Here is an 18,160-nt window from a genome sequence, read left to right as displayed (position 1 = left end):
GCTGAAAAACAAAGTTTATTTTAAAATACTCCACTTCTTCCTCTGACTGGCGGTGGACATTAAACAGCATCCCTAGACTTTCCCGCTCTGCTCGCCCTTCTGTGATGCTAGGAGAGGGAGGTAGGGCCCCGACTTTTGCCTCTCGATCGTTGTGGATGCTGATTACCTGATGTGTTGCTCCACGTCTTTGGTGTGAATTGTAATTTCTTCCTTGGTGTCTTGCATCCTTGATGTTACTGGCTTTTGAGGTTGGTGTTTTGTTTCATTGTTTGAAAAACATGCGGAGAACTGGGCTTGTCTGTTGCAGTGTTATCTAACATGGGTGGTTAGTCACTTCTCATGCTTCTCTCCTCATATTTTTTCTCTTTGTTTTGCTTTTCAGTCCTCCAGAATACACATCATATAACCCACGAGGTGGAATGGTGATGTCTCCATGAGGGAACCTCCTCTCACTCATCCTGTGATGTGTGTCATACTGTTCTTGACTGGGCCATTCATCTAAGATGTGATTTACCCTGTGAAACAGGGAGAAGACTTATGGACCCCAAACATCATTTCAAGTTGTAGTTGAGTTTTTTAAAGTACAGACATACGTGCAAAGCTCCTTTGCTTTGGACCCTCTGCTTTGTTAAAGCTGCTGTGTTGCTAACCCAGAACTGCTCCACTGTTTTGACTGATCATCATGGCTTCAGTTTGGAAGAGACTACAGCGTGTGGGAAAACACGCATCCAAGTTCCAGTTTGTGGCCTCCTACCAGGAGCTGATGGTTGAATGTACCAAGAAATGGTAAGAAGTGCCTGGGCGTAGAGTTTGCTGTGCTGTGGCGTAAACTCACTGTGGCCTAAACTCTGCTGCTTCTGACAGCAGATTTACCTTTCTGTAGTGCACTAGTGTGTAGAAGCTGGGTGGGGTGCAGATTACTCTAACAAGTACTGTGGTGTGCACTGTTGCTGCTGGTACCGACCCTGTGGGTTTTAATTACTGCACTTCAGTATGGCTCAGAGGACTGTAACTATGAGAGCACACTAAGTACAGTAGATTTGGTCTTGAGGTCTTTCATCATTAGTCTTAGAATAACTTTGATTTTTATAACTTAAAGGAGGCATGAAGAATGGCTATTGAAATATTGTAAACATATATGCATATGTTTTGATGTAACATATGTCTATGTTTCAATAGTTTTAATACGGAAATCTGTTCTTGTGGGGTGGTGATAATCTGTTTTAATTTGTTCTTGATCTTTATTTTTTTTGCTTAAAATAACTTTTCATTATTTGCATAATAGAGTGCCAGTCCATACAACCTTAGAAATTCTTTTGTTCTGTGCTTAGTCAGGCAACTGTGTTTTATTTTAATTGCCTAATGGGATACATTTCTTGGCCAGACTTAAGGAAGCAATTAGTAGTGCTGGTCTATGATTTGCTTCTTTCCACTTGAGCAAAGTAAATTTAGGGCTTTCTTTTCACTGCCCTGAATGATAAGCAAGAAGAATTCTTATTTAGTCAGAGGAAAAAAGTTAATCTTAAGCAAATGGTACTTTGGGTTTTGATTTATTGCAGTGATTAAGCAGTATTACTGCAAAAGTAAGTCCATTTCCTTGTCCACATGGACTGTAATCTCATGTCTGTGTTAATCTCTCTTTTTAACATCCTTTTTATTAAACGGAAAAATAGCTTCCTCTACTCTAGAACTCTTAAAGCATATTTGAATATTTATTTGGAAACTAGTTTCCGAATGCTTTTCTCTTGAACTTGTTAGGAATGTTGCTTTATGTGCAATTCAAGAAATGCATGTACTGATTACCTACTTTATAGTAGGCTCTGTGGCTTTAGAGTTGAATATGACATAATCCCCACCCTCAAGGAGTTCACAGTCCAGGGTAATGACAGTCATGTAAATAAATTCTCTGTGATAGGTGCAATAATATAAATATGATGTAGGGATCTTTATCTGTCTCTGTCACTTAACAGTTGGATATCCTTGGGGACAGGTTATTTACTCCTCTGAGATAGTTTTCATATCGACAAAGGTAATAATGGTACCAATTCATAGGAAGGGTTATTGTGAAGATTAAATGAGTTAATACATGTAAAATACTTGGAACAATGTCAGGCACATAGTAAATGCCCAATAAAATGTCATCATTACTTACGAAGTTGGCAGACAAGGGAATAATCAACTCTTTAAGGGTAGGGTAGGGTGTGGGATGGCTTTCTTGGAGCTGAGTTGAGTTTTGAAAGATTCATAGTAATTGGCCAGGAAGCTAAAGGGGAAGAAATGAAGGATATTCTAGACTGAAGCAACAGCCTATGTAAAAGCATGGAGGCATGTGGCATGCTGGAAGTTCAAGCAGTGTAGTTGGATAATGATGGGGCTTAAAGTGCAGGATGGGAGGAGTGCAGTGGGCTATGATGTTTTAGAGGCAGGCAGGATTCAAATCATAAAAAGTAAAGTGCTGTTATACATGGCGTGGACTTTATTCTGTGGGTGATGGAGAGATAGGAAAAGGTTTTGAGCAGAAGAGACATTAGGTTTATATTTTGGAAAATCACTTGGATGACAATGTGGAGTAAGGATCAGTGGAAAAGGTAACTGGAGGCAGGGATGGTATGGTAGCTATTGTAATAGATAAGGTGAGAGAAAAGGCTTAGACTAAGGCAGTGGCAGAGGAAATGGAGAGAATAGAGCAGAGGGACACTTAGGACACAAAATGGATAGTACTTGGTGGTCATTTCAGTAGGGGTCTGGAAAGGGTGGGGATGAGGGAGAGGAATAGGTCTAGGTTGATACCCGTTTCTGGCTTGGAGGACTGGGTGTACTACTAACTAAACTAGGGAATACATGAGGAAAATCCTGATTACAAGTACTTCTTAACTTGGCAGTATGCTGGGGGCATCAACTTTAAGACGGTTAAATTTGAATCTCTTTTCTTAAGGGAAATAGAACATGTCAGGTGATCCTTTATTCACAACATGAGTTTCTTCCTCACAGTTTGCGTGATCCCTGGATTTTATTTTTCCTTAAAAAGTGTGTAAGTTATTGTTAATGTGTCTCAAGGTGAAAGCAAGGATGAAAATTTAACTTGATTATAGGTGAATAGATGGCTTAATTATTTTTAGGGTTGGACATTATGGTACACCTGTTAAATTAGATCTTTATGATAAGGTCTGGCCTTAACACAAGAAACATTTGGATATTCTAGAATTTTTAGACATGTAGTTCTAAATATTTTGCATTTTCCCCTCTCATTTAAAAATATAGTTTAAAGCTAACGAGGTGACAGTGCCCAAAGAATAATATATTTGTTTGATGTCCTGGAATTTTATTTATAGGTGGATCCTTAAATAAAGCTTTAAAATCTTTTCATTACATACAAATTTGTTGTTATGATTTTTAGTTAGTATTCCTTTTGCCTTACTTTGCATAGGGTCCTTGTGATAAATACAGATTAGGCCCAATTTCTATACTTACATCCTTTTTTTTTCATTCCTCATGTTGATGCTTGCAAGAATTCTTAAATTATTGGATATGTGTGCTGAATTAGAATCTATTTAAAGGACATAAGAATAAAAACAGACTTGGACACCTTGTAAGAACATATTTTATCAGCTACTTTTACATTTTAGGTATTGTGTTGGTGGTATGGAAAAATAAAAGGAGAGGAAGGAAATTTAGAGATGCCAACTGAATAAAGGGAAAGAGGCATTGAAGATAAATTGTAGGTGTTGAGAGGATAAGAAAATAGATCTAGTATAAATCAGAGAAGAAGGAATAAACTACAAAAAGAAAGGACAGTTAGCATTGCATTGGGATTGTGCCTTTGTAGGTAAACTGTATATAGGTGCCATTGCCTTTTAGAATCTTGCTACTTCAAGTGTTTTCTGAGAGGCAAGAGAGTTTGCAAAAGCCTGTTAGAACGGCTGTCCCTCAGGCCCTGCCCTAGGCTTACTGAATCAGAATCTGCTTTTTAATGAGATACCTACTATGCACATTAATGTTTAAGAAGCAGTATTTTAAAATAATGTTTTCAACCTTACCAAGTGCCCATTCATGACTCCAGGGTAAAGTATACTGATTTCTGCATGAATTTGAAACTCAAGGGAATGAAGATGAAACTCAATGGATTCAAGAAAGGCATGGAATGGAAGAGGTTGTTGATGGAAGAGGTTAATGGGAATCAGGATATGTTTTCCAAGGGAGAACGCATTATTTCTGTGATTAAGGAGAGGAGAAATGTTTACCATGTTCTCTTGTCATGGCCATAGGTTATGAACCTGGACATGACAGATAACAGGATGAAGGTAAGACTTTCAGGAGGCCGTCTTTTTTTAGATGTAGGCCATGAGCAAACTCACAGCATTTTACCTTGATCAAAGGATGGATTCTATACATTAGAGGGTTTGGAGTTTCTGCTTTCTCACACTTTTCTTTGTTGCTGTCTTACAGTATTTTGCATTTGCCCAAGGTGGTGTGTTTCCTTAGTTCAACAGGGTCTAATTCATGATTCTTTCTTGGCGTAGTGGCTCTAGAAGTTAGGTCAGGAACAAAAACCAGAAAGACTTTTATTCATCTGAGAGAAGGAAACTATACTATGAAGTCCTATTCCTCATCACTCCTTGATAACCAGGTAGAGGCTCTAGCAAATTTGGAGATGATAAGTGTTCATATTCCTCTTCTCTTATTGTTGTCCCCAAGTCATTTAATTATTAACCTCACTTAACTGATGTAGCTCTTGGCAAGTGGTGAGACTGGCCGCTGGAGATGAGTTTGAGAGAATGAGACTGTGCTGTCTTTTCTCTCTTACTTTGTCTCTTATCCTGTACTTTTTATCACCTGCAGCCCTTTAGATTTTAGAGAAGTCTTCACTTGTATGAGCTCTCAATGGCTATTCGGGTGTTTGAGGAAACTACTTGAAAGTTAGCACGTTGTGGTATCATTGTGGCAGAGCTCAATTCTGATAGGAGCTCCCTTACATGATGAGAACCATTATGAGCATGTATATTTTCTGTGTATGTCTATATATCTTCTACATATATGAACATATTTTATCTGTTTTTATATTTCTTCTATATAAGTCTTAGTTATGGCATTCAAAAAGTATTTAAAGTACTGTAAACTTCTCCCCCAAAGGCATAAATATATTGGTTTCTGGTTTTTCTGTCATGTAAGAGTTCCTTTTTCTTAAATATAGTTTTAATTATAATTTATTTTTAAAATAGGTAATACAATCACACGGTTCAAAATTCTAGAGGTACATAAAGATGTTTATATCCCTGAAAGTAACCCCTCATTTTCTCCATTATTCCACAACTCTTTGCAAACCTTGTGACCTCAGGATTTGAAAAGTAAAAAACTAGCTCTTCCCAGTGCTTAAGTGTGTGACGCTGACCTGTTAGATAAAATATGAACTCCTTAATCTGATGTTCCAGGCCCTCTGTAACTGATCCCAAGTTAGTTTTCCAGTTGGATGTTAGAATGCTACATGCACTGTAAGTATTAACTTGAGTTTACGAAGGCCAAATTACATTAATAAGTACTCATCCAGATCCACTTCTTTGGGTGGCTTAAGCAAGCATTTCTCTGTTGCTCTAATGGAGTGAGCTAAAGGAACATCCACCTTGATGTGAAAAACCTACTTTTGAAATACATTAAAAAAATAATAATTGAAAACAAGCTTGGTGTGTTTTAGGAGTATCTAGAAGGCTGGTGTGTCTGCAACACAGTAGAACAAGCTAAAGTGATAACAGGTAAGTTTGAGAGGTAGGTAGGGGTTAGATCACATATGGTCTTGAGATCATGGTAAGGCTTTTGGATTTTAAATGTGATAGGAAGCCGTGGTAGAGGTTTGAGCAGGGAAGTAATATAATTTACATTTTAAAAAGCTTATTCTGGGTACTTTGTGGAATATGAACTGTCCTGAGTAAAAATGGAAGCTAGGATGCTATTGCAGTAGTCCAAGTAGCAAAGCAGTGTAATGGTGGAGGTGGTGAGAAATAATTGGATGTATGTAGGTAACACACACACATGCTCCTACTACACTTTATTGAGGTATAACTTACACTTTTACATACAATAAAATGCATCCATTTTAAGTGTATAATGCAATAAGTTTTGACAAATGTATAAACCCATGTAACTAGAAATACATTTTTTGAAGATGTAGTTGACAGGACTTAATGATGGATTAGATACGGTGTAAAGTGAGAGATGGATCAATAATGACTGCAGGGTTTTGGCCTGAGTAACCAGTGAAATGTAATACTAATTACAGTGATGGGGAACACCAGGGAGGAAAAGGTTTGGCGTGAAGGAGAAATCAAGAATTGGCTTTGCTTTCTTTAAGAAAAGAAGACATCCAGCTGGAGGTCTTAATTAAGCAGTTAATTTGAAGAGTCTCGAGCTCAGGGGAAAGAAGAGGCTAGAGTCTTGCAGTGTATAGATAGAATTTATAACTATAGGCCTATAGGAAGTTTTCTGTGGTGTCATAGAGATTAAGAGGACTGAGGATTGAGCCTTGGGACACTTCAACATATAGAGGTGGGGAGGAAGAGGAAGAGCCAGCAAAGGAGACTGAAAACAATCAGTAGTGAGGTAGGAGGAAAATCAGGAATGTGTGCTTTCCAAGGAAGCAAGTGCAAAATGTATCAGGAAAGGAGTGTTTAGCTGTGTCAAATACTTTTGAGAGGTTGAGCAAGATGACCACTAGATTTGGCAAGTTGGAAAGAGTTGGTGACATTGAGGAATGGTTTCGGTGGAATTGTGGGGATGAAAGCATAATTAGATTGGGTTAGAGGAAAGGAAGTGGATACAGTCAGTATAGGTAATTATCTTAGAAAATTTTGCTACAAACTGGAGAATTAGGTAGTAGGTGAAGAGGGACAAGAGGTAAGGTATAGCTTTTGCATGGAAGATGTTGCAGCACGTTTTAATGCTGATGAAAATGGTTGGTAAAGAAGGAAAAACTGAAGATGCGCTGGGAGAGGAAGTAACTTCAGGAGAAAGGTCCTTGAATGAGAGAAAGGGAACAGGATCCAGCACATAAATGGAAAGCTTGAACTTAAATAGAGGCAGGGACAATTCATTGTTACAAGGAGGGAAGCAGAGTACATGGGTAGGGAAGCATTTAGGTTGGTAGATTTGGTGGGGAAGGATGTGGACTTTCTCTTCTGTTGGCTTCTGTTTTCTCAGGGAAATAATATTAAGAAGTCATCATCCAAGAGGGAGGTGACAGAAAGTTATTGAAGGATTGACAAGAGAGGAAGTATGAAATCGTCAAAATGAGAATGAATTGAGTAGGGAAATGTAGGATTGTTAGTGCTGAGGACCTTCTTAACATTGTGGTCATAGATATAAAGTGAATGCACCCAGCATGTTTGCATATTTTAATTCAGCTATGTTATGTTCAGTGCTTGGGTGCAGGCATGGAATAGGCAGAGTTGGATTTAACCAGGGATGGGTTTATGTCAGGAATGTGTAAGTGAGGAAAAGAAGGGCAAGGAAATTGGGAGTGAATGCATGGGAGTGGTTATAGTGATGAACCATGGAGTATAGGATAGAAAAGGAGGAAAATAAGGACATGAAAGTTAGGATGGTCAATGGAAGAGTGAAGAGGATAAAGATTTTGAGATCTTAAAGCGATTAAATAGTTGTTGGGCTTGGGATACCAGAGTGAATGAGCTAGAAAATTGGGAGGTAAGAGTCAGAATGAGATGTTTGATTTTGGAGGATGTGGTTAACAGTTATGACAAGATATAGGTGGTGGTCTCCTTTGCTTATTAGTTAAAAAAAAACAAGCACATATCTTCAATATATTTTTTAATATATTTTAAATTAATATGCTTTATATGTTAAATATGGGTATACCTTAATTTCTCATTTTTTAAAATAAATAAATTTAAGTAGAATTTTCCCCTATATTTAAATGGGTCATCTTTTGTACCTCTGGGGTCTCTCATTTCTCTTTAGACTGTAGCTGTTAGGGTATGACCATGGTGGTTGGTGGTTGAGATGAAATGGAGGAAAAGATTTTTGGAAGTGAAGAGGGCAATCAGGGAATTTAGAGGCTATGGGACAAGTTATCTATGTGGCTCTTGGAATTGCTGAGAATAATTGGAGGAGAAATGGTTAAGACAGGGAGTCAGGTGCTGAAATCTTAATGAATGAGAGGAGAGGTGGGGCAAAAAGTTTTACTTTGCAAAACTTTCTGTTACAAGTTATGTGAATGTTAAACACCTTATTCTTTGAAACAAAACAGGACAGTCTTCTTTTCCACAAGATGAATTGTCAGAGGTAGATGTAATTTTAGTAGAGAATAAATTGAGTTGTTACTTTGTTAGTTATTTTTGTGTTTCTTGGACTGAATTCTTTTTTAAACTTGAATTGTTATGTAGAGTATTTTATCTATCTTTTAAATGTTTAGTCTATGTGAAGTTCAGTTATACAAAATTCAGTTGTGATGGGTTAAGGAAAATAGTGGAGCGTCTTTATGCCATAAAGACATAATTGGATATTGCAGTGCTTACATCACAGTTGCCTTGACACCAGGCTCAGTATGCCTGTAGATCATTGACAACTTTGGCCTGATCTAAGCGGCCTCTTTTGTAAATAAAATTTTATTGGAATACGGCCATGCCCATTGGTTTACATATTGTCTATGGCTGCCGTCATACTAAATGGCGTCTTACCCATGCTAAATGAGTAGTTGTTACATAGACTGGATGGCTGCAGTTTGAACTATTTATTATCTGGCCCTTTAAGAAAAAGTTAACCTCTGCTCTAAATCATTGGAGTTACAGCTAGTGTTTGTGGAATCTAGAGTCTGGTACTAGTCTAGTACTTAATCTGTTAGTACCTCATCTGTAAAATGGTGAGGGTAATAACAGTGCTTCCAGCGTAGAGTTGTTTTGATAATTAAATGAGACAATACATGTAAAGTGGTTAGAACAGTGCCTGACATATAGTAAGCACTCAGTAAATATTGCCCATTGTCTTTATCTGATTATTTAAGCATTACATGGTGAAAAGAACTATCTAGAGAAAAGGAGTAGAGTGACTGAGAAGAAGACTGAAAATATAACCTGAACATTTAAGAGTGTTTGAGAAAGATGAACTAGCGCAGAAGGCTGGAGTGACCTGAGAGGTGGAAGTAGACCAAGGAGCCTGATAGCAGAAGTGCTGTGCTGAAATGAACTAAGTTTTGACAGTACTTCGGCTTTTGGGGAAAGGAACTACATCTTTTTGCTTCTGGAGCAAAATGGGTTCATATGGTTTTATAACTTTATTTCTTTTTTAATAACCACTTTAAGTAAGTGATTTTCAGCTAAAGAATATGGATAAGGAAACTAACTTAGTTCCTCCAAAGTAGAATTAACTTGCCGGCATTCGTGTGTGTGTGTGTGTGTGTCCCCTGTGGTGACTATTTGTGATGTTTAGGATATATTTTTTTATGACAATTTTCCTTCAAATTTCTTTTTCCCTATCATGACTTTTATAATGGCCCCATGGAATAAATTGTGTCTTTTGGTAGTATATTTTTTAAATGAATTGTAAGGGATTATGCGAAGATGTTCTACTCTTATGACAGTTTAGTTTTGTAATTAGATGCTCAGGGAACTTAAAATTAGGCATTTGTAGAAGTGTGCTATTGATGCATCAATGTGTTTGTTCTAATTTTGTGGAACATATCAACAGAAGAGTCACTGAAGTAGTTCACTGCATAACATAAAAAGTCTAGTGTGCTAAAGGAAAAATTGTACAAGCATTTTTAACTGAGTGTTCAATAGGGATGTTCATATTCTGCATATTTTTTAAAAGGAGTGGAACTGAGTTTGTGAAATTGGGACAGTAAAATTATTGCAGAATGCCATATATGTGTGTCTTATTTTTCACTCTTACAGTGATATTTTTAGGCCGCTTTGCTAATAGACACCTAAAGAATTTCTTTGGTAAGTTTGATCTATTAAAAAATTTCCTGGGCTTCCCTGGTGGCGCAGTGGTTGAGAGTCTGCCTGCCGATGCAGGGGACACGGGTTTGTGCCCTGGTCCGGGAAGATCCCACATGCCGCGGAGCGGCTGGGCCCGTGAGCCATGGCCGATGAACCTGCGCGTCCGGAGCCTGTGCTCTGCAATGGGAGAGGCCACAACAGTGAGAGGCCCGCGTACCACCAAAAAACAAAAACAAAAACAAAACAAAACAAAAATTTCCTGATGTTATTAATCCCAGTGTTGTTTTTATTGAAATACTTCTTTTTAAAAAAAGCCACTTCTAAAAATTGACTTTATTACTGCATTAACAATAAAAAAAAGAATGACTTTAATGCAAAGAATTTATCACTTTAAAAGTTGATACTCTGCCTATGTCCAAAAGAGTTTGTCAGCTTGAGAATATAAAATAACACTATGTTGACTAATTTAGGGATATAAATAGAACAGAGATAGTCTTAGAGGAGCAGAGTACATGTTACTAGGCACTTAAGAGGAGTTACCGCTGGACACTGGAGTTGGTTTTGAGTTTACTGTCAGCTGTGGCAAAAAAGGAAGCACATTGGCTCACCGAGTATACCTTCTGGCTAAAGAAAATATTCAAACTCATTTGCAGAGACTTTTCTTAGAACTTAATTAAAGCAGGATTTTTATTATGAAAAAAATGTATGACATTGGATAACGTCTCAAACTACAAAAGACTCAGACTTTTAAATAGGATAATGTTTATACTGACCCTTTATAACAACCCTGTATGAGAGAATATGGCTGAGGAACCTAGTTTTCTGATCATCTAATTTAAATCAAGGGTACACGTTGGAAAATTTAGAAGAATGAATATTTAACATAGATCATCAAGTTCTATGCTGTGCCATACAGGAGCAACTAACTACATGTTGCTATTTACATCTAAATTTAAATTAAATAAAATTAAAAATTCAGTTCCTCAGTCACATTAGCCACATTTCAAGGGCTCACTAGCCACATGTGGCTAGGGGCTACTATATTGGATGGTGCAAATATGGAACATTTCTATCATCACAAAAGGTTTTGTTGGACAGTGCTGTTTTAGCCATTTCCGCTCAAAACTGGCTAATTTCAGAATTGCTGGGGCACTCTGCAGATAAGGTGATTGCTGTTGTCTTTGGAAAGTCCTGATTCTGTAGGTCTGGAATAGTGCTGGCAAATCTGTCATTTTAGAAGTTCCTCAATTGCTTAAGATCATCAAGCCAGGTTTTAGAACTACCACATTTGAGTCCTCCTCAAATATCTGTGTAAAGTAAAGCTTTGGCAGGTGTTAGGTGACAGGTCCTATTGGTACTCCAGAAATTATTAAGTTGAAAATTTGAATTGAAATTTTTTCCTTTGGTTCAGCTGTTTTGTAATGTGTGTGCATGTGTGTGCTAAAAGTGAGAGCAATGTACTTTAGCTATGCCACATATAAAGTTGTCAAATTAATATAAACATTTGAACCAGTTCATTTATTCATTTAAAAAAAAAGTTTGCTCTCTTCCATAGAAGCAAGGACTGTTGGGGATAGCTAAAGATAGAATAATTTTTTTTTTTTAAAGAGAAGTTTTGATGCTTCTCAAGTACCTGCACTGTTGTACTTCCAGGCACCATCTCTAGAGCTGCTGATTGTTTTTTCTCTGAAGATTCCTTAATTTTCTCTCCAATTTTTCTGTTGCCAATGCCTTGGTGTCATCCTTTGTCATCTTTTGCCAAGGTGCATGGTTCTCAAAGTGTGCACTGAGGAGCCTAGAAAGCACCGCAGAGAACGCACAGGTGTGCCAAGGGATGCTTAAAAATGTTGAGGGAAATACAGCAACATCTATTGGAAACCACACAAACTACAAGCTTGAGGTAGCTCATTTGCAAAATTAGATTGGTATATTCCTTTCAGTGATACCATATTTTTACAAAGCTGACTTTTTGGTAGTTGCTATGACAAAAAGCAAGTACCATGTGAAAATCCATATGAAACAGGAAAAGGGGAAGGTCGTGTCCAATCTGAATCTAATGTTTGAGAAGTTAGCAGTACTCAACACAACTTGTTAGGACATACATTTTTCTAAAGTTGTTTGGACCTGACTATTTAAACAGAATGGTTGGGCTTCCCTGGTGGCGCAGTGGTTGGGAGTCCGCCTGCCGATGCAGGGGACACGGGTTCATGACCCGGTCTGGGAAGATCCCACATGTTGCGGAGCAGCTGGGCCCATGGCCGCTGAGCCTGCGCGTCCGGAGCCTGTGCTCCGCAACGGGAGAGGCCACAGCAGTGAGAGGCCCGCGTACCGCAAAAAACTCCCCAAAAAACAGAATGGTTAAGTATTTCTTTTGGCCTATGAAAAAATTACTGACACACTAATTAGGGCTTTGTCAACCCAGAAAGTTTGGGAACCTCTAGTATAGGCTTTTGTGATAGCCTTTAACATTTTCCTCGCCTCTTTTTGGTCCTTTGTCTATATTATTGTCATTGTTATCCTTCTAAAAGGAACCTTCTACATTTCCCCTTTGTTTATAGGGTGCTGTTAGTATGGTAATTTTAATCTTTTTAATTTACCTTTATTCTATTTTACTAGTCTTTTCCAATCATTTCCCTTAAGCTTCCAAAAGATTGTTTACCACATGCAAATAGTTTCCTTCACATGTTAGCTTTCATTCTCCTCTATCCCCTTCCAACAACCATTCAATGCAAAGAGCACGTAGTAATATACTCTATGGCAAAGTAACTTAATTGAAACTGAGTTTATTCATGCAATAAGTGGGCTTAGAAATTGAGTTTAATGGTTCAACTTTAATTTGAAGAGTACTCTAATTTACAAAATAATCTTTTAAAAATTGGTTAATTCATTTACTTTTAAACTTTTTATTGAAATTATTTTAGGTTTACAGAAGAGTTACAAAGATAACATAGAGAGTTCTTGTATTCTTTTCACCCAGCTTCCTTTGAGTGAAATTAGGGTAAATAAATTTACCATGGCCATTTATCAAAACTAAGAGATGAACCTAAGTACAATACTATTAGGCCAAAGTACAGACTTATTTGGATTTCACCAGTTTTCCGTTAATATCCCTTTTCTGTTTGAGGGTATAAACCGGGATACCATGTTGCATTTAGTTGTCACATCTCCTTAGTCTTCTCCAATCTAAGACAGTTCATCAGTCTTTCCTTGATGGTTTTGAAGAGTGCTGCTTATTTTGTAGAATGTTCCTCAAATTGAGTTTGATGTTTTTCTAATTAGACTGGGGTTATGGATTTGGGGAAGACGCCACAGAGGTGAAGTGCTCTCATCACATCATATCAGAGGGCACATGATATCAACATGGCTTATTACAGTTGATTTCACCTTGATCAGTTGGTTAAGGTGGAGTCTGCCAGATTCCTCCACTGTTAAGTTACTATCCCTTTCCATACTCTATTTACTAGCAACCAGTCACTAAGTCCAGTATACACATGGGGCGGAGAATTAAGTTCCAGTTCCTGGAAGGAGAGGTATTAAAAACTTTGTGGATATATGTTAGAATCACCACAGAATTAATAAACTTTAGAGGGGAGATATTTTGAGGTTATGTAAATATCCTGTTTCTCTTTAAAGTTTTTTTTTTTTTTTGGTGGTAAGCGGGCCTCTCACTGTTGTGGCTTCTTCTGCTGCAGAGCACAGGCTCCGGACGCGCAGGCTCAGCGGCCATGGCTCACGGGCCCAACCGCTCCGCGGCATGTGGCATCTTCCCGGACTGGGCCATGAACCCGTGTCCCCTGCATCGGCAGGCGGACTCTCAACCACTGCGCCACCAGGGAAGCCCCTCTTTAAAGTTTTGATCACTAATTTCCAATTCATTAGTAGGTTTTGCCTGCAGCACTTATTACGGTGTTCTAATGATGATTTTCTATTTCCCTTATTCCTCTTTTATTGTTTGGAATTCTTCTGTAAGGCAGAGTTGACCTTTCTCATTATTTATTCAGTTATGTTATTTATACCAGTTTGGACTTATATTTATAAAATAACCTTTTGATATTGTTACTGCCTTTGGTACTAAGGTTCTGGTAGGGGGTATATTGTTGCAACATTTTTTTTAAAGGAAACTTTATTTTGAAATAATTTCAGAATTATAGAAAAGTTGCAAAAGTAGTACAAAGAATTAATTCCCGTATGCCTGCCACCCAAATTCCCCAGGTGGCAACATTTTATCATACATGCTTTATCACTCTCTCTTGCTCTCTGTATGTCATTTTTTTTTCCCTTAACATTAACCATGATGCCCTTTACCCATAAATGCTTAAATGTATATTTTCTAAAAACAAGGATATTTTCTTACCTAGCCAAGGTTTACCAAGGTTTACCAAATCAGGAAATAAACATTGATTTATAGCAAAAGAAGAATTTCCAGGGTCCATACATTACATTTAGTTGTCACATCTCTTACTCTCCTCTGATCTGATAGAGTTCTTCAGTTTTTCTTGATCTTGATACTTTTGAAGATGTTGCTGAATTTGGTTTTGCCTATTGTTTCCTGTGACTAGGTTCAGATTATGAGTATTTGGCAAGAGTACCAAAGTGATGCTGCATACTCACTACATCATATCAAATGTGTGTGTGTATATAAATATCCTATTCCTTATCAAACTTTTATCCACTAGTTTGAGCATTCAGTGTGGTTATATTTTAATTCGAAACAGATAGGTTCATTCATTTTTATTTGTATTTCACTTTAGAAAATCCCTCTATCCTTGTTGAAGTAATTAACTGATTGATTAATGAAATTTTAATGTTGTTCCTCAAATAAGAACTTTTTTTAAAAAAAGTCACATGATGTTGATTGGTCCCATTATTGGTGATGTTAACTTTGATCACTTGCTTAAAATATTGTCTAACAAGTTTCTCCAATTGTAAAGTTACTGTTTTTTTCTTTGTAAATATCCTATTCCTTATCAAACTTTCATCCACTAGTTTTAGCATTCAGTGTGATTATGTTTTAATTCAAAACACCGATAGGTTTATTCGTTTTTACTTGCATCCCACTTTAGAAAAGCTCCCCCCCAATTCTTATTGAATTAATTAACTTATTAATTAATGGAATTCTAATGTGTTTCTCCAAATAAGAGCTATTTTTTAAAGGGTATAATCCCCATCCCATCTATTCTGTTCCCGCTGCCTTGTCCTTTTTCCCTTGTTCCACCCAACCCCTGAATGTAGCTAGTTTCATTATTCTGGGTTTCTTCTTATTTTTAAAAACAGATTTATTGAGAGATAATTCACATACTATACAATTCACCCTTTTCAAGTGCTCAATTCCGTGGTTTTAGTGTATTCCTAGAGTTGTACAACCGTCATCACCATCTAATTTTAGAACACTTTCATCACTTCCAAAAGAAACCCATACTCAGTATCAGTCACTCCCTATTCCTCTGGAACTCCCCTCCCCTCTTCCTCTTAACACTGCTTCCTGCTCCTGCCCTATCCTTGCTCTCGGCAACCACTACTCTACTTTTCTCTCTTCATTTGCCTATTCCAGACATTTTATGTAAATGGAATCATACTATATGGTCTTTTGTGACTAGTTTCTTTCAATTAACATAATGGTTTCAAGATTCATCCACGTGTAGCATGTATCAGTACTTTTCTTTACCAAATCATATGCTATTGTATGAATATACTGCATTTTATTTATTCTAAATGGGCATTTGGGTTGTTCCCACTTCTTGGCTATTATGAATAATGTTGATATGAACATTTCCGTCCTGGGTTTATACCTAGAAGTGGAACTGGTAAGTCATGTGATAACTTCAACTTTTTCAGGAGCTGCCAAAACATTTTCCAAAGGGGCTACATCATTTTATATTCCCACCAGCAATGTATGAGGGTTCCAATTTCTCCAGCCGTCACCAACACATCTTATTGTCTGTTTTATTTTAGCTTTCCTAGTGGGTGTAAAGTGGTATATGATTGTGGCTTTGATTTGCATTTCTCTAATTGCTGGATGATGTTTAGCCACGATCTTTTCATGTGTTTATTGGCCATTTACATATATATATTTGGAGAAATGTGTATTCCGATCCTTTGCCCATTTTTAATTGGGTCTTTAATCTTTTTAGTGGTGCAATGTAAGAGTTCTTTATATATTTTAGGTATTATATATTTGTCAGATATGTGATTTGCAGATACTTTCTCTCATTCAATGAGTTGTCCTCACTTTCTTTTTTTTTAAATTGAAGTATAGTTGATTTACAATATTGTGTTAGTTTCAGGTGTACAACAAAGTGATTCAGTTTTAAATACACACACACACACACACACACACACATAACACATACACACACACAGATATATTCTGCTTGGGATTGCATTGAATCTATGGATCCAGTTAGGAAGAACTGATACCTTGGCAATATTGAGTCTTCTTATCCATGTACAGGGAATCTCTCCATGTATTTAGATTTTTAAAAATTTCTTAAGAGTTTTTTAGTATTCCTTATATAGATATTGTGTGTGTGTATTTATTTATTTAGATTTATACCTAAGTATTTCATTTTTAAGTGCTAATTCAAATGGTATTGTGTTTCAAATTACAATTGTTTGTTCCTGGTATACAATAAAGCAATTGATTTTTATATATTAACCTTGAATCCTGCAACTTGCTATGATTGTTTATTTCTTCCAGGATTTTTTGTTGATTCTTTGGGATGTTGTACATAGATAGACAGTCACGTCATGTGTAAACAAATATAGTTTTATTTCTTCCCTCCCAACCTGTATACATTTTATTTTCCTTTCTTATCTTACTGCATTAGCTAGGACTTCCAATATGATTTGAATAGGAGTGGTGAGAGTGGACATCCTTGCCTTGTTCCTGATCTTACTGGGAAAGCATCCAGTTTCTCACCATTATATATGGTGTTATAGTTTTTTTGTAGATGTTCTCTACCAAGTTGAGGAAACTCCCCTCTACTCCTAGTTAGCTGAGAGTTTTTACTATGAATGAGTGTTGGATTTTGTTAGATGCTTTTTTTGGTATCTAATGATATGATCGTGTAATTTTTCTTTTTTAGTCTGTTGATGTAATGGATTACATTAATTGATTTTCAAATATTGAACCAGACTTGCATACCTGGAATAAATCCACCTGGTTGTAGTGTGTAGTTTTTGGTTTTTTTTGTTTGTTTGTTTTTTGTGGTACGCGGGCCTCTCACTGTTGTGGCCTCTTCTGTTGCACAGCACAGGCTCTGGACGCGCAGGCTCAGCGGCCATGGCTCACGGGCCTAGCCGCTCCGCAGCATGTGGGATCTTCCCGGACCGGGGCACAAACCCGTGTCCCCTGCATCGGCAGGCGGACTCTCAACCACTGTGCCACCAGGGAAGCCCGTTTTATTTAAATGCATTATTGGATTTAATTTACTAATATTTTCTTGAGGATTTTTGCATCTGTGTTCATGAGGGATGTTGGTATTTAGTTTTCCTTTCTTATAATGTCTTTGGTTTGAGTATTACAGTAGTGCTGGCCTCGTAGACTGAGTTAAGAAGTATTCTCTCAGCTTTTATTTTTTGGAAGAGAATTAGTATAATTTTTTCCTTAAATGTGTGGTAGAATTCACCAGTGAACCCTTCTGGGCCTGGTGCTTTCTGTTTTAGGAGGCTGTTTATTATTAATTCAATTTCTTTAATAGACACAGGACTATTCAGCTTACCCATTTCTCATTATAGGGGGTTTAGTAGATTGTGTCTTTCAGGAAATTGGTCTGTTTTATCTAGGTAATTAAATTCATGGGCATAGAGTTGTTCATAATATTCCTTTAGTATATTTTTTAAGGTATTTTTTAAAAAATTATTTATTTATTTTTGGCTGCGTTGGGTCTTTGTTGCTGTGCGCAGGCTTTCTCTAGTTGCGGTGAGCGGAGGCTACTCTTTGTTGCAGTGCATGGGCTTCTCATTGCGGTGGCTTCTCTTGTTGCAGAGCACGGGCTTTAGGTGCCCAGGCTTCAGGAGTTGTGGCTCGCGGGCTCTGGAGCGCAGGCTCAGTACTTGTGGCACATGGGCTTAGTTGCTCAGCAGCATGTGGGATCTTGCCGGACCAGGGCTCGAACCCGTGTCCCCTGCATTGGCGGGCAAATTCTTAACCACTGTGCCACAAGGGAAGCCCTTTTTTTATTTATTTATTTTTTGCGGTACACGGGCCTCTCACT

At 37.4% G+C, this 18,160-nt stretch overlaps 1 protein-coding gene across 4 annotated transcripts in view; it reads left to right on the top strand.

The window, feature by feature from the left end:
• Positions 1 to 18,160, top strand: part of EHBP1 (EH domain binding protein 1) — a 491,557-nt gene that overhangs the window by 145,258 nt on the left and 328,139 nt on the right. For 3 of the 4 annotated variants that reach the window (XM_029231704.1, XM_029231706.1, XM_029231705.1), the window contains one exon: positions 383 to 786. In XM_029231704.1, coding sequence (XP_029087537.1) covers positions 683 to 786 — 104 coding nt within the window. In that variant the 5' untranslated portion in view covers positions 383 to 682. Of the gene's footprint in view, positions 1 to 382; positions 787 to 18,160 lie in introns of those variants that run through there. The other variant, XM_029231707.1, reaches the window with a different exon arrangement.

The sequence above is a fragment of the Monodon monoceros genome, unplaced genomic scaffold (genome assembly GCF_005190385.1).
Source record: "Monodon monoceros isolate NGI ecotype Baffin Bay Population unplaced genomic scaffold, NGI_Narwhal_1 Super_Scaffold_19, whole genome shotgun sequence".
NCBI classification, from domain to species: Eukaryota; Metazoa; Chordata; class Mammalia; order Artiodactyla; family Monodontidae; genus Monodon; species Monodon monoceros.
This window is presented reverse-complemented; position numbering and strand designations above follow the sequence as displayed.